Genomic DNA, 27,628 nt, shown 5'->3' with positions numbered 1-27,628 from the left:
TTGACCATCACACCATCACAAAGATGGCAGCCCCTATAGCCACAGATGGCAGCGCCCAGTTCCCTCAGCCCTGCCGGAGTCCCCCAGTCCTTTCAGCCCTACTGGGGGGATGGCAGGCACGTGGTGTGGCCAGACCCACCCTCAACCCCCCAGCTGCCCAGGGCCGGCCCGAGGCACAGGCAAGCCTCAGATGTCAGCTGCCCAGCCGATGCCCAAGGCGCAGGCAAGCCTCGAATGTTGGCTGCCAGTTGCCCAGGGCGGGCCCTAGGTGCAGGCAATCCTCGGATGGTGGCTGCCCAGCCGCCCAGGGCCACTCAAGGTTCAGGTAACCAGGGCTGGCCAAGGCTTGCGCTTCTGGCAATGACAGTAGCAGAGGTGCTGGCAGTGGCAACAGCAGAGGTGTGATGGGGGTGTCATCTTCCCCTGATCACTGGGTCGCCTCCTGCCCCTGAGGGCTCCTGGACTGTGAGAGGGGGCAGGCCGGGCTGAGGAACACCCCCCACCCCCCAATGCATGAGTTTTCATGCACCGGGCCTCTAGTCCTTTATAATAAAAGGGTAATATGCAAATAGACCGACCGGCAGAACAACCAAACAACCAATCAAAGCGTAATATGCTAATGATATGCTAAGGCTGCTCAACCACTTGCTATGACGTGCACTGACCACCAGGGGTCAGATGCTCCAACCAGTAGGTTAGCTTTGCTGCTGGGGTCCCAGCTGATCAGGATTGAGTGAGATGGGCCGGACATGCCCTAGAACCCTTCCACAGTCCCTCCCTGGCCCAATTGTGCACCGGTGGGGTCATTCAGCCTGGCCTGCACCCGCTCACAACCCGGGACCCCTTGGGGGATGTCGGAGAGCCGGTTTCAGCCTGATCCCACATGCCACTCCCCTTAGGCTCATGGCTGGTGAGCATTGCTATGGCAACCTGAGCCTCTCCTGGGCCGGGATGAGCAGGAGCGGCAGGTAGGAGCTGCAGGCGGCGTTGGACTGTGGGTTTCGGCTCAATCCCTGCAGGCCACCCAGAGGGACCCCATCCACTCATGAATTTGTGCACTGGGCCTCTAGTTGATACATAAAATAGTTGAGTGAAAAAAAAAACCCAAAAACTAATCTTGAAAGGTGACATACTATATGATTCCATTTCTAAAACATCCGTGAGTTAACAAAATTACAGAACGAATTAATGATTGTCAGAGATTAGAAATGGGGAGGTAGTTATAGCTACCAAGGGTAGTAGGACGGAGACTTGTGGTGATGGAACAGTCCTGTATCTTACAGTGATAATGGTTACACAAATCTACACAGTGATAAAGCTGCATCAAAGTGTACACACATCTACCCACAAATGTGCGCATGCAAAACTAGTGAAATCTGAATAGCCGTGTGGGTTGTTCAAGGCCAGTTTTCTGGTTTTGATATTGTACTGTGGTTAAGCAAGATGTTACCATTGGGAAAAACTGGGTGAAAGGTACATAGGATCTTCCAGTACATGTTTTTGCAACTTTCTGTGAATCTATAATTATTTCATAATAAAAAGGTTTTAAACATGGAAGCAGTAAACAGTTTCCAACTAAGAGAACGAACACCAGGCCGTAGTAGTTTTAGAGGCAAATTCTATCAACTTTCAAGGCACAGATCATTCTAATCTTATACAATCTTCCCAGAGTATGGAAAAAGAGGGCGGTTCTCAGATGACACACCCAGGAACCAAGTTCCCTTCTCTCTGGTTCCAGGTGCGTCACCCAAGAACCGCAGCTTGGCAGCTCCTGCATTGAGCATCTGTCCCCTGGTGGTCAGTGCGTGTCATAGATACTGGACTGCTGGTCGAATGGCTGGCTGGCTGGCCGCTTAGGCTTTTATATATATAGATATATTCATATTTAGCTGGTATTTATTTTTATGTGTGTTCATAATTTCATTCAAATCAGAGTTCTCATCTTTTATTGGTAAGTTTAACCTTTTTATATTTATTGGAATTACTTTACTCTTAAGACTTTTTTCCTACTATATTAGTTTCTATTTTCCATTTACTATACTTTTTTCTTTTCTTTTTAAAAATATATTTTATTGATTTTTTACAGAGAGGAAGAGAGAGGGATAGAGAGTTAGAAACATCGATCAACTGCCTCTTGCACACCCCCTACTGGGGATGTGCCCGCAACCAAGGTACATGCCCTTGACCGGAATCGAACCTGGGACCCTTGAGTCCGCAGGCTAACGCTCTATCCACTGAGCCAAACCAGTTTCGGCTTCTTTTTTTTAATGAGTTTATTTGAACCAAGCTGATGACATGCTGGGAAGTAAGATCTCAAATACTCCCTGAAATGTTCTTACATCAGATTTAAATCAGCCATTTTTTAAAAAAATACATTTTATTGATTTTTTACAGAGAGGAAGGGAGAGGGAGAGAGAGTTAGAAACATCGATCAGCTGCCTCCTGCACACCCTCCACTGGGGATGTGCCCGCAACCAAGGTATATGCCCTTGACCAGAATCGAACCTGGGACCCCTGAGTCCGCAGGCCGACGCTCTATCCACTGAGCCAAACCGGTCAGGGCTTTTTTTTTTTTTTTACTTCTAAAATCTACCCATACCTGTATGGATACCTATATCCCCTAACAAGCCAGTACTTCTGCATCTTTCTCATGTGGCATTGGATTCTTCTGCCATGAGGTCATATATGGTCATACTAGAGGCCCAGTGCATGAAATTCATGCACTTGGGGGGGGGGGTGTCTCTCAGCCTGGCCTATGCCCTCTTGTAGTCCAGGAGCCCTGGGGGGATGTCCGACTGAGAGCTTAGTGGGCCTAAGCCATCAGTCGGACATCCTTAGCATTGCCACGGAGGCGGGAGAGGCTCCCACCACTGCCGCTGGCTGTGTTTGCCAGTCGTGAGCCTGGTTTCTGCCTGAGTGGCGCTCCCCCTGTGGGAGCACGCTGACCATCAGGGGGCAGCTCCTGCATTGAGTGTCTGTAACCTGGTGGTCAGCGTGCATCATAGTGACCGGTCATTCCACCATTCGGTCATTTTCATATTAGCCTTTTATTATGTAGGATTGTCTAGACTCTAGAATTTTAGTTCTGGGATTTTATTCATAAACTTTCTAATTCTCTTTTCCTTTGAAGTTAGCTTTTCTCCTTCCTTCCTCCCTTCCTTCCTTCCTTCCTCCCTCCCTCCCTCCCTCCCTCCCTCCCTCCCTCCCTCCCTCCCTCCCATCTCCCTCCCTTCCTTCCTTCCTTCCTTCCTTCCTTTTGCCAACACTATACTTCCTCCATTTCTTGCCATGTGTTGAATTTGCTTCAGCTTTGTTTTCATTGAGGCTTTTGCAATGCACTGAATTGACCTCATGTCTCTTGAGGATGGTGAAGAGACAGTCACCACCTCCTCAACCCTCACCTACATACCAGCCTTAACTTTCCTCAGGTTTCTTGTTTACAATTCATAGTTTTTCTTGAATTTGTGTGTTTATTTTTTCATTAGTTTTGGTAAGTTAGCCTTTTCATGTCAGATATTGCTTCTATCCCAGTCTTTCCTTCCTGCCCTTCTAGTTTTCCAGTTCTATACAGTAGTTAAACTGTGTCCTTCTCTCCTCTGTGAGTCCTACCTTTTCTCTTCTTTTGCCTTTTGATGTTTCATTCATTTATATTTACTCCTGGCCAATCCTCTCTTCAACAGCATTTACTCTGCTGTTAAACCCAATCCACTGGGTTATTTATGTTTATTGTTATGTTTTTTCAGTTATGGAATTTTCACTTAGTTGTTTTGTAAACTTTTTACTTTCCTGCCAAAATGATCAATCTATTCAGCTTCTTGAATATAATAGACAATGTAATGACTATAATATCTGGGGCTCTTTTGGGTCCTTTTCAATTGTCTTTCGTTGCTGTTGCTTTTTGTGCATGTTAGGTTGTCTTCAGTATGTGTGATAATTTTTGCTTGTTGACTGAACATTGTATTTGCATAATTGTTCATAGAAACAAGTTGAGGCCTAGGATGATGATATCTTTAACAAGAGCAGATTCACTTTGTTTTCTGTCATGATCCTGGAGGCAATAACATTCTGAGGTCACCTTAATACAATTTCAGGCTTTGAGATAGTTCAAAGCTGAGTTTTAATCTCTGTAACAGCTTGTCTACTCTATTCACCTTTGCTGTTAGAGTGCAGTCCCTTGGGATCCTAATCCAAAGTCATAGTAATTTACTAGGTGCTCTCTCTCTCTTAGCAGGGTCTGCACTCTACTTTGTTTTCCCATAACCACCAAGGCTGTTAAAAGCACCACTCAGTCTCTTAACTACCTCCCCGGAAATTTCCCCCCGGGAAAAGTAGTCCTAAATGTGGGGCTTAAATTCCAATTTCCCTCTTTTTCATTTCATTTCAGAATGAAATCATGGAGCACAGCACCTGGTAAGATTCTGGAAACTTTGTAATTTTCTCTTATCTGCTATGGCTCCTCCTCTTACATATTTCCCCATTATAGCTACTCTGCACTTTCCAGTGTCCTTACTCCACGGGGTTAAATGCTTTATCTGCTTTATTTCATTTAGTACTAATTTGTTAACTTTCCAATGATTTCAAGAAGAGTTTAGGTTTTAATAGTTTTACCAGTTTTCCTCAGTGGGAGAGTGGTCAGACCGATCTAGTCACCAACCCTGGAGGCCCCAACCCTCCCTCACTATGGAAAACACATTCTAATAACCAAGATTTTCCAAGAAACCAAAAGACAATGGAAATGCTAACAGTGTAACCGTTTCCAAGAAACAAAACAACTGTGGGAAAGTGCCACCCAAGAGAGTTTCTACAAATACCCCAAAACACAATTGTAACATAGTTGCAAGAGCAACTGAAACCAACATTGATAACAAAGTATCTTTTCAGATAAGTGGGAGTATTTCAGCTTTGTTTGAGAATATTTTATAGTTTGCCACATGGTAACTTTTATAGCCAATAGCAGTTGGTTGTAAGAGAGAATGTAAGACTGTGGAATTGAACAGTATTTGTCCATTCTGGGATTTGTCCTCAGCTGTCAGCATGGACAGGTTAGTGCACTCACTAGTGAGCCTCAGATCATATAGTTTGACAATCACTACTGAGGGAAGTGGTAAACATTTGAAATTCTTTTTATTTTATTTTTTATTTTGTTTTATTTTTTCCACCACCGTTTATCCCCTCTATGCCCTCTTCCACCTCTCCCTCTGCCCCCCCCAACATTTGAAATTCTTGAACCAAGGCTTTCTTAAATGGTCTTCACTAAATTTTTCTGTCTTGAGATCTCCGTCTTTCTCTGATTAGGTTACAATGGGATGGACTGGGTTTCTACTGATTGGAGTTAAAATACCCTTCTCAAATCCACCCTAATCCTCACTGCATCTTGATAAGATTTTATGAGTTTAACCAGAAGAATTGTGAAAATTCCTAAGCTTTAGGGATGATTTCAACATCCTCTAGCCCAGACAATTCTCAGCAAACAGCCTTAGTTAACATTTTTGGTTAAATGCTAATCTTGTTCCTTAACTTCCTTAAGCTTCAGTTTCTCATTTTTTAAAACGGGAATAAAAAGGGGGGATAAATGGTGATGGAAAGAGACTTGACTTGGAGTGGTGAACACACACTACAATATTCAAATGGTGTATTATAGGATTGTACCCCTGAAACCGATATAATTTTATTAACCAATGTCACCCCCAATAAATTCAGTTAAAAAGTAAAATGGGAATAATAATGTCCAGGTCATAGGTATTTGGGGAGTTTTATATGAAATAATGAATATAAAAGCCCTAGCACAGTGCAAGGCACATAGGTAAGCATTTGCTAGATAATAGGATGTCTCATGAATTTGTTGGAGGTGATGCTCTGATAGGATTATATTGGGGCTGGGCAGGGGCCACAAGTCCTTTAGAGCAATTCCTTAAGGGAGACCAGGGATGGGTAATTAGCATTCTGTTGGGATTACAGCATTTGACTGGGGAGGGGCCTGAACTGGGAGTGGTACCACATGGCTGTGACTAAACTGATACTAGAATTTCTACACTCAAGTAATGAAAGCTAAAGCTTAAAACTAAGGAGTTAGTCATGGATCTCAAAATGAAATCATGGAGCACAGCACCTGGTAAGATTCTGGAAACTTTGTAATTTTCTCATGTCTGCTGTTTCCTCCTCTTACATATTTTCCCATTATAGCTACTCCGCACTTTCCAGTGTCCTTACCCCACAGGGTTAAATGCTTTATCTGCTTTATTTCATTTAGTACTGTTAAATTATTAATCTCATGTTCCATGGGGGCGGGGGGGGGGGGATGAATTTAGAGAGGTTATTTCTGGTCTGGCTTAAGAGCTGGATCTATGAATATAACCTAGTGTATTATTTGTAGGGTTGTTGAATTTGAGAGTTGACACTAAATGGCTGTTGAATTCATTCATTTAACAAACATTTAATGAGCAATGACCATATGCCATGCACTATGTTGGTCTCTGGGGATTCAGAGATGAATATTAAGTCTGCAATTACAATAAAACAGTTATTTATTGAGTGTTAATTCTGTGTCTGGCACTTGATGTCTGGTAGTTCATTTAACCATTGTAACCACCCTGTGAGAAAAGTATTGATATCCTCATTATGCAGATGAGGGAGCTGAGACTCTGGGACTCTGCCCAAGGTCACACAGCCGGGACATAGCCGAGCTCAGGATCTCTAAATTCCAGGTCTTCCCCTCCCCCACCCCCAAAATAAAAATCTCACTATTTTATTTTTAAAATAAAAATAACATTATTTTCCACGCTGGCCAAGGTGGCTCAGTTGGTTGGAGCATCGTCCTGTACACTGAAAGGTCTCGGCTTGCTTGATTCCCAGTCAGGTCACAGCCCTGGTTGGTGTGAGCTTCATCTAGTGCTCCAATAGGTTGCCAGTTTGATTCCAGGTCAGAGCACATGCTAGGTTGCAGGCTCCATCAGTGGGTGAGTCCTGGAGGCAGCCGATCATCAATGTTTTAATCTTTCTCCCCCTCTCCCTTCCTCTCATCCTATCATCAATAAAACATGCTTTTGGGTGAGAACTAATATATTATATATATATAACATTTTAAAAATTTTAAAAAAAATAATATATATGCAAACAATTTAATGAATGAGTGCTAATTTTCTCACAAAACATGTTTTTTTACACAAACCTTGCTAAAACAGGGTGTTAATCATTTACATTTTTACCAGTGTATTTAATAGATGAAAATATTATATTTCAAAGTTGCATTTATTATTATTATTGCATTTCTCACTTTTTACAGGTTTATGAGATCTATTCGCACATACCATAAACTTCATTCATCTAAAGGGCACAGTTCAGTGGTTTTTAGTGTATTCTCAGAGTTGTAGCAAACATCATTACAATCTAATTTCAGGACCTTTTCAACACCCCAAAGAAACCTTTACCCACTGGCAGTCCCTCTCCATTCTCCCCCTCCCCCTCTCAGCCCCAGGTTAGTTATCTTTTATGCGTTTCTTGGCCATTTTATCTGCCTCTTTTGGATTGCTCTTTTTTTTGATTGCTCAGAGAAGTTCTGTATTGATCATGAAGATGAACTATTTATCCACCGTGTGTCTGGAAATATTTTAAAGCTATTTTCTCACTTGTCCTTTTTTTGTTGCTGGCATCTCTTACTGTAAAGATGTTTAAATTTCTTTTAATTTTTAAAATGATTTATTGGTTTTGATTCATTATACACACTTCCCTCCTTCCATTATACATCTTTCCCCCGTTTATCTTTTTTCTTTCTTTCTAGTTTCTTATCGAGTACTGTAGTTTGCCTAAGTTTCCAATCCATCTTGGGTTTAGTTTAAGATAGAGTAACTGTATCTTATCAAATACTACTTATTGGGAAAAAAAAATCACTTTTATCACATTTCTATTCATTTTCAAAAACGGACAGAATGACAGCAGCTAACACTGATGGAGCCCTTACAAGTCGGGTCAGCCTTATGTTTATGGTTTCCTGTTCGGCTATCGCCTTGAAAGGCTTAATAACTGGGGACAAGGGACCCCACACTTTCCCTTGGCGCCAGACCCGGCCGGCTACGGACAGCGAGGCTCTGCTTACAAGTCGCAGACACCGCCCTGAGCCCCTTCCCCATAGGATTTCCCTTAACCCCCTCGGCAATTTCGGGTGCCCTTTCCCTCTCCCTCTTCCTTTTGCCAACGGGGCCGTGGAGCCGGGAAGATGACATAAGCCTCGGCACCAACACGCGGCAGCAAAGGTTTTGATCCCAGCACCTGTCACGCCCGAGCCTGGGGAGTCAGCGTCCGGGAGCCAGCCAGCGCGTTACGACCCGGGTGAAGCCGGGTGGGCGCGGGGGCCCGAGGGGCGGGCTGTGAGCTCCCAAGGCCACGCGGCGGAGCGCCCCCGCCTCGACCCCGCGTGCCCAGCTCCGTGTCGCGCGCTCCGGGGCGGGCCCGCGGGACCACGCCGCCCGCCCGCGGCCGCGCGCGCTCGCCCAGCAGGCGGGCACTCCACGCGCGCCGCGGTCGTGCCGCCAGCGGGTTCCCCAAGTTCACCCAGGCCTCGGGTTGGCATGGCAACCAGGCAACCTGTTCCAGAGCCGCCAGCCTTCTCCGCGCACGCCGCGGCCACAGCCGGAGCCGGGGCCAGAGCCTATCCCATGATGCACCGCGCCAGCCCCGTCCCCAGTGGGCCGCCATGTTGTCGGAGTGAAAGGTAAGGGGGAGCGAGAGCGCCGGAGAGAGAAGAACGGGGGGCTGAAATCCATCTTCATCCTACCGCTCCGCCCGTGAGTATCCGCACCCCGCCTGCCCTAAACGCTGCTCCGGACCCCCAGCGAGCAGACGGTCCCATTGTATTGGTGTTTGGAAGCGCCTGGGGGGGTGAGAAGGGCTTTGGAAAAGCCGCCGGGGCCCTGGCTCGGGCTCCTCGCTCGATGTTCCTCGTACATGTTTTGGAGTCAGCAGCAAGGCCCCTATTGTTATCCGAGGAGGGAGGGGGTGGGGAGCGGGGTCGAAGCGAGGAAAAATGCTGGGGGTTTGGGCCTTGGCCCAGGGCACAGACGTCCCTCCACATTTCTGTTCGGCCCCTTTGGAACCCTCGAAGATTGATGTTGCCATTTGGGTTGCTTTCTTTTTTTTGTGTGATGGGTTTGCGAAGCCCCGAGTCTTCTGGGTGGCCGTGAAGTGTGATTTCGTGCCACTCCGGATTTCTTCGACTCCCGGGGCTTCCGCGGCAGCGCCGGGGCAGGAGGAACAATAAATACATCGCCTAAGCAGCGGCCATGGCCCTAGTGTGCAGGCGAGAGCCCGCCGTGGGGGAACTTTGCGAGCCCGAATGTGGAGAAGTAGCGATCAGGAAGTTTCAGGCCGGTTTTGAGGCTGCTGGGTGCTTGTGGCCTTTTGTTTCCGTGAGAGCCGGTGCTTTCGGTGTGTTCTTCCTCTCTGATCCTCCCTGTGCTGGTGCGTGTTGTGAGTCTGAACTCGGAGAGGGGCTCACCCCTCGGTAGTAGGAAGACAGATAACACGATACGAGAGAGTTGTAGCCCTCACGCACGTTCTTGGTAAACAGAGATCATTTATTCCACTTGTCGGTACCACTCCCACGTCCAGGGATGAATCCACTCTTGTAACTTTTTTCTCCTCCGTGGCCTCCCCCCTCCCCCCAAGCACGCTCGCACAACCCTATCAGGGAAGGCTGTCTCCTCCCCGTAACTTGAAGGGTTGTTACTTTTCATTGTTCGGTTAAAGAGGACACTGTTTTCAGTTGTCGATACAATTCGTACACTTCCTGCTCTTTTTCAGAGTGATAGTTTATGAGGCTTCTTCGGGGTTCTGTTCTAAAGTCATTTACGTTTGAAGGAATCGGTTTGTACATTGAGCTTTTTGTCTATTTTGTGAAAAACAAAACCAAACCCATAAAAACTCACCAAGACAAGCCCTCCTCCAGGATATGTAGTTCTTTTTTTTTTTTTTTTTTTTTTTAGTGGGACACCATTGACCGGATGGGGGGCGGGGGGGTGTCTTTTTTCTTTTTTAAAAAAATATATTTTATTGATTTTTTACAGAGAGTAAGAGAGAGGGATAGAGTTAGAAACACCGATGAGAGAGAAACATCGATCAGCTGCCTCTTGCACACCCCCTACTGGGGGATGTGCCCGCAACCAAGGTACATGCCCTTGACCAGAATCGAACCTGGGACCCTTGAGTCCGCAGGCCAACGCTCTTATCCACTGAGCCAAACCGGTTTCGGCAGGATATGTAGTTCTTGATGCAGTTTTTAGTAAGCAAAATACTAAACATTTGATCCATTGCGAATTTTATCTTTATAAAATACTCTTGTTTATCTGGATCTTTGGGACATACTCATGGGATTCTGAACTTGGAGTTAGTATTTCGCCTTCATTGAATTCATTTTGTCTGAGGCCACAGTTTTTTTCAAGTTGGGTTTGAAGTTTAATTTGGGTTTGAGATGAACTGTTTTAAAATAAATGGATGACCATAAACTTTTTCCCCCCGGGTGGTAAAAAAATAAACACCTTTCAGAACACTAAGCATTTTTGTAGGAAAAAAAGATGGGCCATTGGAGATAGATTAAGTCGTGTTCCTTTGTTTGAAATCTGTGTGTTATTTAAAAAAAACAAAACCAACCCGTGATGTAAACAGTTTGAAAACTGGAGGAGTAATTAGAATCAGCCCTTATTTCTAGTTGCTTAAAATACTAATTTTTATCATGTGCCATTTGTAAAAAAGGCACATTTGAAATGCCACACACAACTTTTTAGTGGACTTTGAGAGTTCTCTAAAAGGCATCAGCAGTTTGAATGTTTTCTAATATTTAAGTGACCGATTTAAAAGTTTTTGTGCTGTAGTTGCCAAGATATTACAAAATTACCCAAGACATGTTAATTTGCTCACTTTCAAACTGTCCCTTCTGCCAGGTTTTCTCTTGTTTGAGAAAACTGCCTTGCCTCATTAGGTAAAGCAGGAAGTCTCAGGGCAGATAGCTTTACAAAAGCCAATTGTTTTGTTTGAACATTTTTATAGGGATCTTCCCCCAACCCCCATCCTTTGTTGGAATGAAGTTATGTTCAGTGTGTTTCAGAGGTAAAACACCCTTTCCATATGGAAATTCTTTGCTAGATAAGTATTATGGCAAATCTTTTATCTCAGAAAAGATTGCTTTGGCTGTTTTAGGAATCTTCTCAGGGACTCAAGTGCCATAATGGCCTTCACTGATGGTAACTGAATTCCTGGGGTCTCAGCATAGTGACTTTATGTTTACAAAAAACTTTTACATCTATTTTATTTTGATTCAAAATCAAACTTGTGAAGCATAAAGGATTTTTATCATTTTCTAGATGAGGAAACAGCCTCAAAGAAGCTGTTTAATGGTAAAACTTGGGGTTTGGGATTCTTGGCTTGCCTTCTAAAACAAAGACTGTTAGATTGATACTACCTTGTAGAAGAAAATGGAACTGGCTACTACCTTTGGTAATAAGAGGGCAATAAGTTCTTTTGAAAATCAAACCGGAAGGCATTTGGCTGGTTAGCACTTTGCAAAGATCGATGTAAACACAGCAATGACTCTGATTTTGGTACTTAACCACGGACACAATTCAATACAAGAAAGCAGAAACTGAACTCTAGAAAGCTAAACTAACTCAGTACGCTAGTAAGGTTCTGATGCGTTGGAATTGTTAACTGAGACTAGGCATTTCCAAATTAGGCTTTGAACAAATGACAAATTCCGCTGTGCCTTTTTTACGTCTGACTTCAAAACATGAATTAGTTGTGAGAAGCAAATGCTTTCTTAGAGAAGGTTTAATTATCTATAAAGAAAGAAGAGATTTCTCATAACTCTTGTGGGTCAGTTTTTGAAATGTTACAGTTGGGTTAGGGAGAGATAAGGCATTTGTAGCAGTTAAGTTTATAGCCTTGAAATTAGTTTCTATGGACAGATGTGTTCTAATTGGCCACAGATTAATTACTTTGTAGCATTTTTTTAGCACCTACAGGGTGACAAGTGTTATAGCGTATGTACAAATGTAGTTTTTTATTTTTAAGAAACTTAAATAGTAATGTTTCACAATAACAATTTGGAGGTTCTTTGTTGAGCCTTCCAGAGAAGAAAGAGTAGCAGATGTGGGTGAGAGAAATAGTATCTGTGTTGATGTACTGGGGTGTAGCAAGGGGTTGACAGAAAGAACTAGGCTTGGATGCAAAACAGACTTACCTTTGAATTCCTTATCCACACTCACTAGCTGAATGGCTTTGGGCATATCATATAACTTTTGTGTCCCTTAATGTTTTCATCTGTAAAATAGGGATGATTAAATAAAGTCTGCAGTATGTTTGCCATACAATTATTGTGTTGAGGCATCTGATTCATTATCTATCTATCTATCTATCTATCTATCTATCTATCTATCTATCTATCTATCATCTATCTATCTTTAGAGAGAGGGGAAAGGAGAAGGGAGATACATCAATGTGAGAGGAAAACATCATTCAGTTGCCTTCAGTACACACCCTGACCAGTGATCAAATCCACAACCTGGGTATATGCCCTGACTGGGTATTGAACCTGAGACCCTTCTGTGTATGGGAGGATGCTCCAACCAACTGAGTCATACCAGTCGGGGCATGTTTGTTTTTTTTGGTGGTTGTTGTTTTTACTGTGAGGCTTTCTACTTAGCATTCGGTTTGGTCTCATCCTGTTTTTAGGAGTCAAAGTACTAATGGAATAATGTGATGGCGATTGTAATTGTAAATTATTGGTAAAAATGTTGACCCTCCCACCCAATTCCTCATCAATAGCAGCTGAGGACAAGTTTCAGGCTAAGAACATTCTGTTGCTCTTCTGGGTCAGGGGGCCTTATTGTTTCTTCAAGGAGCATCCTATGAATTTGTTGGACATTTTAAAGCAGTGGTTCTCAACCTTTTTAATGCCGCGGACCCTTTTATACAGTTCCTCATGCTGTGGTGACCCCCAACCATAAAATTATTTTCGTTGCTACTTCATAACTAATTTTGCTACTGTTATGAATTGTAATGTAAATATCTGTGTTTTCCGATGGTCTTAGGCGACCCTGCTAGAGGTTGAGAACCGTTGCTGTAGAGCCTAAGACCATCGGAAAACACAGATATTTACATTGCGATTCATTAACAGTAGCAAAATTACAGTTATGAAGTAGCAACGAAAATAATTTTATGGTTGGGGGTCACCACAGCATGAGGAACTGTATTAAAGGGTCGTGGCATTAAAAAGGTTGAGAACCACTGTTTTAAAGGGTCCTGTCAAGTTTTAGACAATCTGAGTCATTGCTAATTATATATGGGGTTTGGATTTTTGTTTGGTTTATTGCCTTATATCTGCTTCAGCATTAAAATATCTAAAGTGATATTTAATACAGCTCTTGCTTATTTAAAAAGTATCGCCACAGTTGGCTTAAGGTGTAAATAAGTTGAAGTTTAATTCTGTATTGTTACCAAATAAGTTTCCCTGAAGTTGCCATATTGAGTCCTGATCTGTATACCTTGTCTGAGTACCTGCCACCAACCACATTTATTCACACACACACACACACACACACACACACTCAGCAACTTAAAAGTGGAGGTTTCAGTTTAGAAAATTGTGTTATTTAAAAATATATAGCTGCTTGGTATGAACTAGTTGTAGATGATATATCGCAAAAGATGGAGCTCACTTTTATCTTGGTGTATATCAAGTAATGTTTTAAAAGTGCAAATTTTAGGGGTCAGGAGCAGGGTGGAAAAAAGGGGGCATCTGTTATACTTTCAACAATAAAGATAAATTTAAAAAAGTGCAAATTTTAACTATTTGTAACTTATTTGTCCTTAGGTGTTGGTGGAATGAGCGTTGCATGTGTCTTGAAGAGAAAAGCAGTGCTTTGGCAGGACTCTTTCAGCCCCCACCTGAAACATCACCCTCAAGAACCAGCTAATCCCAACATGCCTGTTGTTTTGACATCTGGAACAGGGTCGCAAGCGCAGCCACAACCAGCTGCAAATCAAGCTCTTGCAGCTGGGACACACTCCAGCCCTGTCCCAGGATCCATAGGAGTTGCAGGCCGTTCCCAGGACGACGCTATGGTGGACTACTTCTTTCAGAGGCAGCATGGTGAGCAGCTTGGGGGAGGAGGAAGTGGTGGAGGCGGCTATAATAATAGCAAACATCGATGGCCTACTGGGGATAACATTCATGCAGAACATCAGGTAAAAAAAGTTCACTATTTCAGCTTTGAAATTCTTTTGTAATCAATCTGCTTTTAGTGAATGTCTTCAAAAGCCTAAATTGCTAATTTCATGTGGTCTAAATTAAATAGTCACTTGTTTTAAAGGATGATTGTTTTAATGTCACTGGGTCATATCAATCAGGTGCTAAATAGTAAATGAGCAATTCATTAAAAAAAAGACTTAAGATTGCTATAATGTGCACATTGTATTTGTAGATATGTTTAATAAGACTTTTTATCTTCTTGATATAGTCTTTTAAGAACTCTTTGGGCTGCTTATAGACCATATACATATTTTAGAGCCTTTCCTGTTGAGTGAGGGTGACTTTTGTTTTTTACGATGTTATAGTTGAAAGTAGTAGGAAGTTGATAACAAATCAGCTGCTCAAGTGAAATTTATTTGAAGTGAAATTGATATATATCTAATGTTTTGTGTCAGAGAGGAGTGGTTGTGGCTTTTAGATTTTAACCATCTTCATTCTCTTGTTCTAAGACTTGTTTCACTTGGTTAATTTTAAGATGCTTACCTTTACTAATCCAGAAACATACCAGGGATCACAGCATATTTTACCGAGAAGAGTATCCTGATCTGTATTTCCTAAATTCCTGATAGTGATGAAAGGATTAGGATGTTTTAATCAGGCTATTCTTTGAAATTGTACACAGGTTGAATTTGCAAAGGTTCATTTTATATTGCTACTATGTGAGTACTGACTAGCAAAAAGAACTGACATCTGTTACTAGGCCTCTAGTGCTTCTTTTCTGCTTCAGAAACAAATTAGGCACAGACATATTTGCAAATCTTAAGTCTCAGTTGTGCTTCCCCAGTCCCTTCAAAAAAGTAGCCTAGATACCATAGTAGAAAACAAGAGGGGGAATTTATCCTCTTATTCCACAGGAATATATAGAGCACATTGATCAGTGGTCTTTGGTTTACTCAATCATTCTTCAATATCAGTGCTGCTTCATAAACACCTACTATGTGTAGGTGATGGATACTTAGAAGTATGAGTATACAGGGCTTCTTGTGAAACTTTTGAGGCACTATATATTTTTATTTTCTTGCAGTAGTTGAGGGGGTCAGATTTTATTCATGTCAATATCCCAGTTCCTAGAATTTGGCATATAATAGAGTTTCAGAAATTTATTGAATGTATGAGTACCTAATCCTTTGGCCTTAAAATAAAGTTAGGGAAAAGGACATTGTCATAAAGATATAGGCCTTGAGTGCCAGGCTAAAATTTAGTAATTAAGTAGGCAGCAGGTTTTTTTTTTTTTTTTAATGTATTTTTATTGATTTCAGAGGAAAGGATAGGGAGAGAGAGAAACATCAATGATGACAGAGAATCATTGATCAGCTGCCTCTTGCACGCCCCCCACTGGGGATGGAGCCTGCAACCCGAGGATGTGCCCTGACTGGGAATCAAACCATTCATAGGTCGACGCTCAACCAATGAGCCACACCGGCCGGGCTGGCGTGGCTTTTAGTAGTGTTTTGGAAAGATTGAGTCGGCAATAAGAGATTGGAGTGGGTAAGGGGTGATACTAGTTGGATAACAACTTTAACAGTTCTGGTATGAGCAATGGAAAAAGAAGGTTTGGATGACACTGAGAAATACACTGAATTTGGTGATTGAATTAGAAATCTTAGGTCTTGGGGAAGATGAAGTAATACAGGAAAAGGAATACAAAAGGGGATATGGTTTGGGGACAAGGTAATTGAATTTAGTGGTATACATGTTGAGTAAGATTTAGGCAGCTGTACATGTAGAGAGAGAGAGAGTGTACATGTAGAGAGAGAGAGAGAGAGAGAGAGAGAGAGAGAGAAAGAGAAAGAGAGAAACCAAGGTAGGGAGATGTTGAATTGGACTCATCATAACAGTTCTGTTGGGCTGGACCCAAGATATAATCAACAGCATTTAGGGAATTGAGGGTAGTTGCTATGCTGCAGATGTTGGTCACCCACAAATTACTTCTGCAATCATTCCAGTGTATTATAATCTATTGGTTTTGGTGTTGATCTCACGTCTTGGACTGAACTATGCTGGGGCAGAGGCTATTGTATTTGTCATGTACCTTTCCCAGGTGGTGCCTGAAATTTTTGTGTTGATTGAATGAGGGAGAAAGCACAAAGTTCTTCAGATTTGCACCAGGTAAAGTAGTGGATATCTTAGAGCTCAGATATCCTGTTGGGAAATAATGTGACAATAGGTAAAGGCCACTTAGACAAGCAGCAGCGGTGAGTGTAATGTATTTAAAGAGTTGAGGGGCATATCTCTAGGTGAATCACTGCCCTCAGTAGCCACTGTTAAGATTCGAATAAGGTGTCTCTGTCAGGTGGGAGTACAAAAGAGATTGAGAAGCACTGATGATGATAAATAGATTTACTAAGCACTTATGTTCTAGGTACTGGCTATATATTTCCTGTATTTAATCCTCAGAAAAGTCCCATGAGGGAAGTAATATCCTTTTCTGAGAGATGAGAAAATGAAGTGTAGTTACCAGGTAGAACCTGGTTTTTAAATTAGGTCTCTGATTCCAGTGCCCATGCTCTCTGTATATTTCTGCCTCTTTAAACATATTTCTAGCCTTAAAAATTAAACCAAACCAAATTATTGCAACAAAGTAACGCATCTATACTAATAAAAAGGTAATATGCTAATTAGGCCAGATAGACCTGACCTCTTCTGGACAAAGGCACAGTGGCGGGCTGAGACAGAGGCTGTTAAGGGTGATCAGGCAGGCAGCAGAGTGGTTAGGGGTGATCACGCAGGCAGCAGAGTGGTTAGGGGCGATCAGGCAGGCAGGCAGGTGAGCGGTTAGGAGCCAGCAGTCCCAGATTGTGAGAGGGATATCCGACTGCCGGTTTAAACTGGCAGTCGCAGTTGGACATCTCCTGAGGGATCCCAGATTGGAGAGGGTGCAGGCCGGGCTGAGGAGACCCGCGCGCGCCCCCCCCCCCCCCCCCCCCCCCGTGCATGAATTTCATGCACTGGGCCTCTAGTCCTAAATAATTATTTTGCTTTAATTTTAGAAATGATAAACTTGATAGTAAGGAGATGGATACAAATGTTGACTTTTCTCCTATAATTGCAAGAGCTCTCCTTTTTCCCCCACAGGAGCATTAATGCTAAAATTTTTCCAGTTTTGTTTTTATTACGTGTGTAATCTTTTTATAAAATTTATCTTTATTGTTGAAAGTATTACACCCCTTTGTTTTCTTCCCATTGACCCCCCCCCCCCCACATGTTTATTCTAAGTAGTAATTGTGGGAAACTTTTCTCTATTGAGACAGAATGACTCAGTATAAAGTGATAGTAGTGCCAGCACATTCTGCAATACCAAGAGTTTATTTGAGCCAAATTGATGATGTGCTGGGAGGAAAGATCTCAAATGCTTCTGGTCTACTCCTTTTTGGTGGGCCTGTTGCCTTTGGCGTGCGCCCCTCCCCCCTTTTCATTTTGAAAGTATGTTTATTAGAGCTGGGGACAGTGAAACAGGAAAGGCTTAGGATAGAAGAAGCAACAGGAGAGAGCCTAAGTGGGGCTGCTTTGGCTCACTAGTAGTGTTACAGGAAAGAAATGAGCCTAGGTGGGGCTGTTTTGGGTCACTGAGAAGACAGAGAAAAGGGGGCGTTGGAGACAGGTTCAGGTGGTTAGCCTGGGCCAACATTGCTCCCCTGGTTGCAAGTCTTGAGGGATCCCTTAGAGTTTAGGAGATGCATACCTGTGGGGGAAGGACTAGGGGAAAGGAAAGGCCCTCAGGAGAGCACACCTTCTCTGCCTTTTTATAAAGGGCTTTTGGCCTAATGGAACAAAATTTAAGATCAGATTGTCAGAATGCTTTTACCAATGATCTGGCGGAGTAAAGAACATCACAGGCTGTGATGACAACAGCAGTGTTGGCGGGGGAACTATTTATAGTGCCAGGTACTTTACATTCATTTCTCTCATTATTACTCCCATTTATGAGCAATCACTTTTTTATACTAGTACTAAAACATTTTTTTTAACCTGATGTAGAAATTCTCTTAATGTCTGAATTTTCTCCCCTTTTAATAGTGAACTCTTTAAGCTGTGCCCAAATATATATGTGACTGAATTTTTTAATACTTTAGTTTTTCCCCCATGCCCCTCCCCTTTCAATATTTAATTTTTTAAGTATGAAACTTGACAGATAATTAGCATGAGGACTTTTAAATGAATGTAAAACATCAACAGCTTGAGAACATGTATTGAGGTAATATGCAGTACTTCAAAGTTATAGCATTTGCAGACTATGGTATTTCTGTATTTTTTTCTACTTTATGATTAAAAATATTAAATATCACTTGAAGTACATAAAATTATTGTAGCTAGTATTCTCAGAAACTTAAAAGCCTCCATTTTTGGGCCAAATTGAGGTTTTTGGAGAGGAGTGAGGGAAAGAAGTTCCATTGAATAATAATTATTTATTTTTGTCTGTTAGTTTACCCATTGCAAACAAGACAGTGGATGTGGATCAAGATATAGAACACTAGAAAACACACCTTCTTAAGTGGATAACATTTTAAATGTTATGTACAAAAAATGTACATATTTAACAGTGATTTTTATAACTGATTTTTTTTCTGAATAGTATTAAAAGTTTCATTGTGCAAAGCCCAAGGTCAGTCTTTGATTTGTTGTGATAGTTTTATTCTCTTATTGCAAAATCTGTTTTCTCTGTAAAGTTCTGTGAGATAAAGTGGGTGATGAAATAGGGAAAACATTTTAAGGTCCTCAGATTAGTTGAACTATGGTCTCTACTGGATTTTAAGGGGCAGAGATAGGTGGAAAAGAAAATTTAGAGGCCAACTCCACAGAGCTTTCTCACTTTTGCTTGTAGTCTTTTGGCATTAGGATGTATCACTATCTACTGTAAATTGACAGCTCGTCAGAGATAATTCTATATATCCAAGCAAAATTTTGTGGATGAATCTTCTTTTTGGCTCTATTTGTACCCCCTTTTTCTTCCACTTGGTGTTGCCATCTTCTAGTGGTATTCTGACACCACCTTTGACATGTCTCTCCTTACCCTTCAGTGACTGTGAGATAATCCTTACACTTGTAATTAGTAAGAACTGTGTTAACCTTTTGCACTTGGATGTCAAGTGTGACTCGACACGGTTAGCATTAGAATAAAGGAATCGAGAAAAAAGCAAGTGAGTGCAAAGGGTTAAACTGGAAGGGAGCTCAAATATTCTCCACACTGGAAGTTTTGACATTCCCTGGAGATCTTTTTCTATTTTCCCTGCTGAATGACTTGAGACTACGAGTCTCTTATCTTTCTGGGAAGATTGTTTTTTTTTTTTTTGTTTTTTTTTTTAATGAATCTTTATTGTTCAGATTACAATTGTTTCTCCTTTTTCCCCACATATCTCCCCACCACCCAGTTCCCACCCCCTCTGCCCTTATCTCCCCCCCTCCCCCCCACTGTCTTTATCTATAGGTGTATGATTTTTGTCCAGTCTCTTCCCATACTCCCCACACAGACACCCCTTTCCCCCTGAGAATTATCAATCCACTCCCATTCTAGGCCTCTGATTCTATTAAGTTCACCAGTTTATTCTGTTCCTCAGATTTTTAATTCACTTGACTTTTAGATTCACTTGTTGATAGATATGTATTTGTTGTTCATAATTTTTATCTTTCTTCTTCTTTTTCCTCTTTTTAAAGAATACCTTTCAGCATTTCATATAATGCTGGTTTGGTGGTGATGAACTCCTTTAGCTTTTTCTTATCTGTGAAGCTCTTTATCTGCCCTTCAATTCTGAATGATAACTTTGCTGGGTAGAGTAGTCTTGGTTGTAGGTTCCTGCTATTCATCACTTTGAATATTTCTTGCCACTCCCGTCTGGCCTGCATGGTTTCTGTTGAGAAATTAGCTGATAATCGTATGGGAGCTCCCTTGTAGGTAACTAACTGTTTTTCTCTTGCTGCTTGTAAGATTCTCTCTTTGTCTTTTGCTCTTGGCATTTTAATTATGATGTGTCTTGGTGTGGTCCTCTTTGGATTCCTTTTGTTTGGGGTTCTGTGCGCTTCCTGGACTTGTAAGTCTATTTCTTTCATCAGGTGGGGGAAGTTTTCGTTCATTATTTCTTCAAATAGGTTTTCAGCATCTTGCTCTCTCTCTTCTTCTGGTACCCCCATAATTCTGATGTTGGTTCGCTTGAAGTTGTCCCAGAGGCTTCTTACACTATCTTCAACTTTCTGAATTCTCTTCTCTTCATGCTTCTCTGGAGGAGTGTCCTTGGCCTCTTTGTATTCCAAATCTTTGAGTTGATTCTTGCAATCCTCTAGTCTGCTGTTGGGTCTCTGTATAATATTTTTTATCTCAGTCAGTGTATGTTTAATTTCTAGTTGGTCCTCATGGAATTTATCGGCCTTTTCCATGAAATTCTTGAAAAACCTTATAACCGTGGTTTTGAACTCTATGTCCAGTCGCTTGTTCTCCTCCATTTCTTTGGTTTGGGATCTGTTTCCTTGCCTTCTCATTTTCGCTGCTTCCCTGAGTTGGTAGGGTAGCTTTGTGTACTAGGTGTCCTATTGGTTCAACGGGTCAGCCTCCCAGTTACTTGAGGTGGACACTCTTGGTGTACCCTTGTGTACTGTGTGTCCCCCAGCAGGAGCTACAGCAAGGGCTAGTTTTCTCCTCCTTTGCTTGGGCGGATTTGGAGCAGTCTGACTAGAGCTACAGTTAATTTGGTTGAGCTGTCACAGAACAGGCCATTTATATGCAAAAGCCGCTGTGTGGAGCCTGGGCGGGTTTGTAGAATGTGCGGGGCGGGGCCTCAGGGCGGGGCGGGGTCTCAGGGCGTCACTAGGCTGGGGCGTGGCCAAGGGCGATGGCTGCCGTCAGCCGTCTCTGCCTTTCCACGTTTCCAAGTCCCTGCGCCCCGCGCTCCAGCGCAGTAAACAATGATTGCTGGGCGCACCTCTGCAAAAAAGTCACTCTCACTTTCCGACCCGATGGCCGAGAGTCCAGCTTCTCCCCGTAGGTGTCTGGGTCCCCCGAGTGTCCCCAGAAACTGGATTTCAGAGTGATCGGGAGCTTGTCTCCCTGCGGGTTGAAGAAAAGCCGCGCACCCAGCCGCCCGCCGCCGGCCCGATTCGCGTGCCTCCGTACCTCAGCTTTTCAGCGTTTGTGCTCCTTTCTCTTCTTAGCTGTAAATCTTCCACTCAGCCAGCTTTCCCGTGGTTCTGGGTGGTAGATGTTTTGTCTTTTAGTTGTATTTTTGAAATTGTTGTGTGAGGCAGCAGATTAGTTATTTAACTATGCCGCCATCTTGGTTCCTCCTCTGGGAAGATTGTTAAAGGGCCCCAGCATTTGGGACAGTGGCATTTAGTTAACATCATGTGATAAAACTGAGTAATTCATGCTTCCATGTTTTTTTTCCCCCACACCTGTACTCTTAGAGCCTTTAAAAATTTTTAAAAATTGATTTTTATTTTTAGAGAGAAGAAGAGAGAAAGAGAGAAAAACAAATATCGATGTGAGAGAAAAACATTGATTGGTTGCTTCCTGTACTCGCCCTGATCAGATCTGACCTGCAACCTGACCGGACAGTGCTTCAACTAGCTGAGCTGCACCCACCAGGACACTCTCAGAGCCTTTAAAAAAATTGTATTTGGTGTTAACAAAGTCTTAAAGTTATACTCCTGGTCAAAAGGACCATTAGTAGGCCTTCTTTGACTAAGATTTTCCAATTTTAGCCCGGGACGGGTGGCACAGTTTGTTAGAACATTGTCTAGATATGCCAAGGTTTCGGATTTGATTCCCAGTTAGGACTCATTAAAGAAGCAACCAGTGAATGCATAAATGGGAGGAACAACAAATTGATGTTTCTTTCTCCCCCCACTCACTCTCTAAAATCTATACTAATAAAAGGATAATATGCTAATTAGACCGGGAGACCTTCCGTGAGACCTTCCAGACAAAACCATGGTGGCAGGGCCAAGGCAGAGGTGGTTAGGGGCGATCAGGCCAGGAGGGGAGGGCAGTTGGGGGCAAGCAGGCTGCCAGTGGGGGGCAGTTGGGGGCGAGCAGGCCGGTGCGGGGAGCAGTTGGGGGCGAGCAGGACGGTGGGGAGGGGCAGTTGGGGGTGATCAGGCAGGTGAGCGGTTAGGAGCCAGGGTCCTGGATTGTGAGAGGGATGTCCCAGATTGGAGAGGGTGCAGGGCTGAGGGACAACCTCCCCCCCGCCAATACACGAATGTTGTGCACCGGGCCACTAGTAAATAAATAAAAATTAAACTAAGAAAGATTTTCCAATTTTAAGAACTAGGTTCCAGTATTAAAAAAAAGTATTCGCTCAGTTGCTGTTTTGTTTTAAAGGTTTTTGGTGTGGAATTAGGAAAAAAAATGGATTGGTGGAACTGAGATGTAACAGTGGGAAAATAAGAGTATTTCAGGAAATGAAGGGGGTATATTTAGAATTTAGAAATATGTACCAGTGGTGGATTACAGAATTTGCTCTGGGTGCCCTGTGGCCAAAGAAAAGAGGGAAGTGGGATGAATCATGAGATTTTTAGCAAGAGAAAAACAGAGTAGTTAGGAAGAACTGTGTTTCAGATTTCAGTTATGGATATGGTTGAAGTGCTTTGTAAGCTGTAAAGTAACATACTGTTTTTCATCACACCTCTCTGTACTTGCAGAAGAGACACACATCTTTTGTGCATGTGTCCATTTTCTTAGGCAACAGCATTTACTGAATACTTTTCTACAGGCTGAGACTGAGAACAGAATACTTAAACAAAAAGTTGAGAATCTATCTGTTCACTCATGAGAAATGGCTTAACACCCTCAGAATAACATAGACTGAAAACACAATGCCAAAAGAGTAATAAGTGCTGGAGATAGGGTAAGAGTTTTTTGTTGAGGGATTTCTTATCCACTCTTCTCAATTTTTATATTCAATTTCCTTATCTTCTGGGTTTCAGCTCAGTGGACTGCTCTGGCATTTTGCTTCCTGCTGTGAATATTGTGAGAAGTGATTGGCAATAGGTTGGGGAAGTTTAACATTTGGGAATTTGATTTAAGAACTTGAGCTTGAAGGATGTACTAGTACATGACATTGGTGATAAAACCTGCAGTTGAAGAGTTATTGGACCTTTTCCAGGGAAGTGTTCTTATTTTTTTCATGTAATACTTTTTGAGAACTGTTAAAGTACCTTGTTAATGGTTCCTGAAGATTTAGCAGACATAGATTTGTCTGTTTATGGCCTTTAATAAGTACTTTTTTATGGTTAAAGTATCTTTCTTAATGTCTTTACAAATCTCATATCGAAAACTTTTTTAAGTTTGTGGAAATTGGGGGCCCTAAAGATTTTTTAAAGAACTGCTTTGTTGATATATAATCCACCCATTTAAAATATATAATTCAGCCGAAACCGGTTTGACTCAGTGGATAGAGCGTCGGCCTGCGGACTCAAGGGTCCCAGGTTCGATTCTGGTCAAGGGCATGTACCTTGGTTGCGGGCACATCCCCAGTAGGGGGTGTGCAAGAGGCAGCTGATCGATGTTTCTCTCTCATTGATGTTTCTAACTCTATCCCTCTCTTTTCCTCTCTGTAAAAAATCAATAAAATATATTAAAAAAATAAAATAAAATATATAATTCAATGGTTTTTAGTATATTAGAGAGTTGTGCAGTCATCACCACAATCAATTTTAGAACATTTTCATCATCCCCAAAATCCTGTACCCAGTAGCAGTTGCTCTCTTGTCCTAGACCAGAGACTACTTTCTCTGTCTGTGGATTTGTCTATTTTGGACATTGTATACAAATGGAATTTATAGTATTAACAAATTTTTAAAAAACATATTTTTATTGTTTTTGAGAGATGGGAAAGGAGAGTGAGGGAAGGAGGGAATGGAATATAGGGGGGAAAGAGAAAGGGAGAGAGGAATAGTGATGAGAGAGAGGGAGAGAGAGAGATAGAGAGAGAGAGAGAGAGAGAGAGAGAGAGAGAGAGAGAGGAGAGAGAGAGAGAGAGAGAGAAAGTAAGAGAGGTGTCCATTGGTTATCTCCCGCACGTCCATTGGTTATCTCTCGCATGCACCCAGACTGGGGATTGAACCCGTGACCTGGATATGTGCCCTGAGTGGGAACTGAACCCACAACCTTTTCGTGCCTGTGACAATGCTCAACCAAATGAGCCACACTGGCCAGGCCAAATGGAATTATATAATACACTAGAGGCCTGATGCACGAAGATTCGTGCAAGAATGGGCCTTCCTTCCCCTGGCTGCTGGCACCGCCTTTCCGCCTTCCCACGCTGCCCAGAGGCCCAGAGCGTCTGGGGCAGTGCGGAATGCTCCAGGCCTTGGAGCCTGCATGTGCAAATTAACCTGCCATCTTTGTTGGGTTAATTTGCATACTCACTCCTGATTGGCTGGTGGGTGTCGTGAAGATATGGTCAATTTGCATCTTACTCTTTTATTAGTGTAGATGGTCCTTTGTGACTGGCTCTTTCACTTAGCATGTTTTAAACATTTATGTTGTAGCATGTATCAGTGCCTCATTTCTTTTTATTGCTGAATAATAGTACATTATATAGATATATACCACATTTTATTTATACATTTAATAGTTGATGAACCTTTGTTTTTTTTCCTACTTTTTTTGGCTATTATGAGTAATACTATAAACATTCGTGTACAAGTTTTTGTTTATACATAACAATTTTTAAAGGTGCCTATGTGTCTGATATACAGATACAAAAACAAACAGGAATATTATTAGTAGTGCCAAGTGTTTTTTATAAATAGAGGTAGGGAGGATTAGTTTATCTACTTTATACCATGGATTTGGAATTTTTTCAAGTGACAAGTTTTACTGGGGCTAATGGTAAGTTTCTTCTCTGTCTGAAGAAAGTTTATTTTTTTTAGGTTGACAGCATAAATAACTTGTTTATAACCCTGGAAAGAGGAATGTTTAAATTATGTAGAGAACAGGTGTTTTCAGGGGAGCTTTATGTTTAGATACCATGAATATACAGTCAATTGATCTGTTAATGACAAGTATTTTTCTCTATTGAAGAAAGTTCCCTAAGGACATTACCAGTTCATTAACCTAATTCTAGTTATTGTATGTATTTAAAAGCACCATATATGATGTTACTAAAAAAAATGTTCTTTAATTTGCTAAGAATTTATTGATTCAAATTGTTCTTTCCTCTCCAATTGTCCAAATTAGGAAGACACTACTTATATCTGTCAGAAGCCTATCAAAATGCAAAATGATGAAATGAATATATTCTGTCTCTGAAGAAACTTAGTTTCATGAAGGGAAGAATAAATTATAAAGAAAGTTGTTTTAAAATGAGAATTTCAGGGAGTGTCTATATTGAAATGGATGCTGAGATGAGCTATGGAATGAGGAATTCTATGTTACAGTTCATTTATTATCTAGAAAATGGCTTTAAGCTCTATGTATTTTTTAAAAATACATTTTTATTGTTTACAAAGAGAAAGGGAGAGGGAGAGAGAGATAGAAACATCAGTGATGAGAGAGAATCATTGATTGGTTGCCTCCTGAACACCCCACACTGGGGATCAAGCCTGCAACCCGGGTATGTGCCCTTGGCTGGAATCGAACCTGGGACCCTTCAGTCTGCAGGCCGACACTGTATCCACTGAGCTAAACCGACTAGGGCTTCAGTTGCTTTTAGATAACGTCCAAGCTCCTCAGCATAGCATAATGTAGGCCCTTTTGTGTTTTGAACCAGTTTCCCTCTCCAGTCTTTACTGGTACTCCACTTCAGTGTAACTGAAGTATTTGTAACTTTCTGAACACACATGTTATTTTTATAACTTGTGCAATTACTCAACATAGTAGCTGTGCTGTTTTTATGTATGTAGCTTCTCTGCTTGGAATTCCCTTCCCCTCCTTTTCCCCCTAGCCACTCCCTCATCTTTCAGACTTCAACTAAAGTATCTCCATCTCTGGTAAACCTCCCCCTTTACCTCCCTCTCTTCGTAAAGGTTGGTGCCTCTTCTGGTGCCACCATCATGTTTGGTACACATCTAATTGAAGCGAAGCGTTTAGCTTGTGTGTGGAGTCACCAATTAGTACTAGGAAGTTGCAGTAAAGAGATTCGTAGGCTGAAGTCCAGACTTACTGATTCAAAATCTCCAGTGATGAGATACAGTTCATGTATTTTTTAAAAAGCACTCCCTGGTGATCCTGTGCACCTTGGTTAAGATCCACCTCTTGAAGAATCTTTCAGCCTTGTGTCTTCAGCACCTGGCAAATAGTATGTATCTCATAAATGATGAATGCATACATTATGTCATCAGGGCATATTGAAGAGACTTATTGAGTGAAGTGTTTTATTTTGAAGACTATTAACATGTCATTTAGAATTGATGGGTATAAGATAGAACAGAATGTAGGGTCTTGAATACTGAGAGGCTTTTAGGCCTGAAGGTAAGGAGGAGTCAGTCAGCATTTCTTTGAAGGGCTACATTAAAAAAAAATTTTTTTTTTATCCTCACCCAAGAATATTTTTCCATTGATTTTTAGAGAGGGGAAGACAGAGGGGAAGACAGAGAGAAATATTGATGTGAAAGAAACACATTGATTGGTTGCCTCCTGCACATGCCCCGTCCAGGGACTGGACCCAAGAGGAGCCTGCAACTGAGTACATGCCCTTGACTGGAATGGTACCTGGGACCTTTTGGCCTGCAGGTTGACGCTCTATCCACTGAGCTAAACTGGCTAGGGCTAAATTTTGAAAGTAATTGCTATCAGCTCTTATTACGGACTAAAGGCCCAGTGCACAAAATTTGTGCACTGATAGGGTCCCTAGCAGCTGCTGGGTACTCCCTCCCTTCCCCCGGCTGGCCCCGCCCCCTGGTCGAACTCCGCTCCCGGTAGTGGGGACAATTTGCATACTACCCTTTTATTATATAGGATTTTATGTTCTTTTTGGTTTGCCTTTTTATTTTTAAATCATATTAGAGGTAGCCACACAAGGGGCTATAGGAACAAGATTTACTTTCCTGAATTTGTAAAACATTGAAATTTTCTTTCTGTTCCCAGTCACATCACATATTGGGAAATGGTGCCATGTCCATTTCAACTTTTTAAGGTTCATTCCTGTTCTCAGAAGTGATTTTTAAAAAGTTGAATTTTAAAAAGTTGGAGTGACATCTATAATAATAAAAGTGTAATATGCTAATTAGAGCGGACGTCCTTCCTTCCTGACAAAGCTGCAGTGAGCCGGAGGGGGCCGTGGCAGAGGTCCTGGGCAGTGACGGGTGGGGCCTAGGGCCAAGGCCCTTGCACGAATTTCGTGCATCGGGCCTCTAGTTGGTTAATAAAATTACATAGATTCCAGGTGTACAATTCTA

General features: G+C 42.1%; 1 protein-coding gene across 13 annotated transcripts in view; it reads left to right on the top strand.

The window, feature by feature from the left end:
* Positions 1-8,532: 8,532 nt before the first annotated feature.
* PUM1 (pumilio RNA binding family member 1) overlaps positions 8,533-27,628 on the top strand; it is a 126,168-nt gene continuing 107,072 nt past the window's right edge. For 6 of the 13 annotated variants that reach the window (XM_054721428.1, XM_054721427.1, XM_028155107.2 and 3 more), the window contains exons 1-2: positions 8,537-8,780; positions 13,859-14,232. In XM_054721428.1, coding sequence (XP_054577403.1) covers positions 13,870-14,232 — 363 coding nt within the window. In that variant the 5' untranslated portion in view covers positions 8,537-8,780; positions 13,859-13,869. Of the gene's footprint in view, positions 8,781-13,858; positions 14,233-27,628 lie in introns of those variants that run through there. The other 7 variants (XM_028155109.2, XM_028155104.2, XM_008147962.3 and 4 more) reach the window with 4 other exon arrangements.

The sequence above is a fragment of the Eptesicus fuscus genome, chromosome 9, assembly GCF_027574615.1.
Source record: "Eptesicus fuscus isolate TK198812 chromosome 9, DD_ASM_mEF_20220401, whole genome shotgun sequence".
NCBI classification, from domain to species: Eukaryota; Metazoa; Chordata; class Mammalia; order Chiroptera; family Vespertilionidae; genus Eptesicus; species Eptesicus fuscus.
The sequence above is the reverse complement of the archived record's forward strand: the minus strand, read 5'-3'. Positions and strand labels throughout refer to the sequence as shown.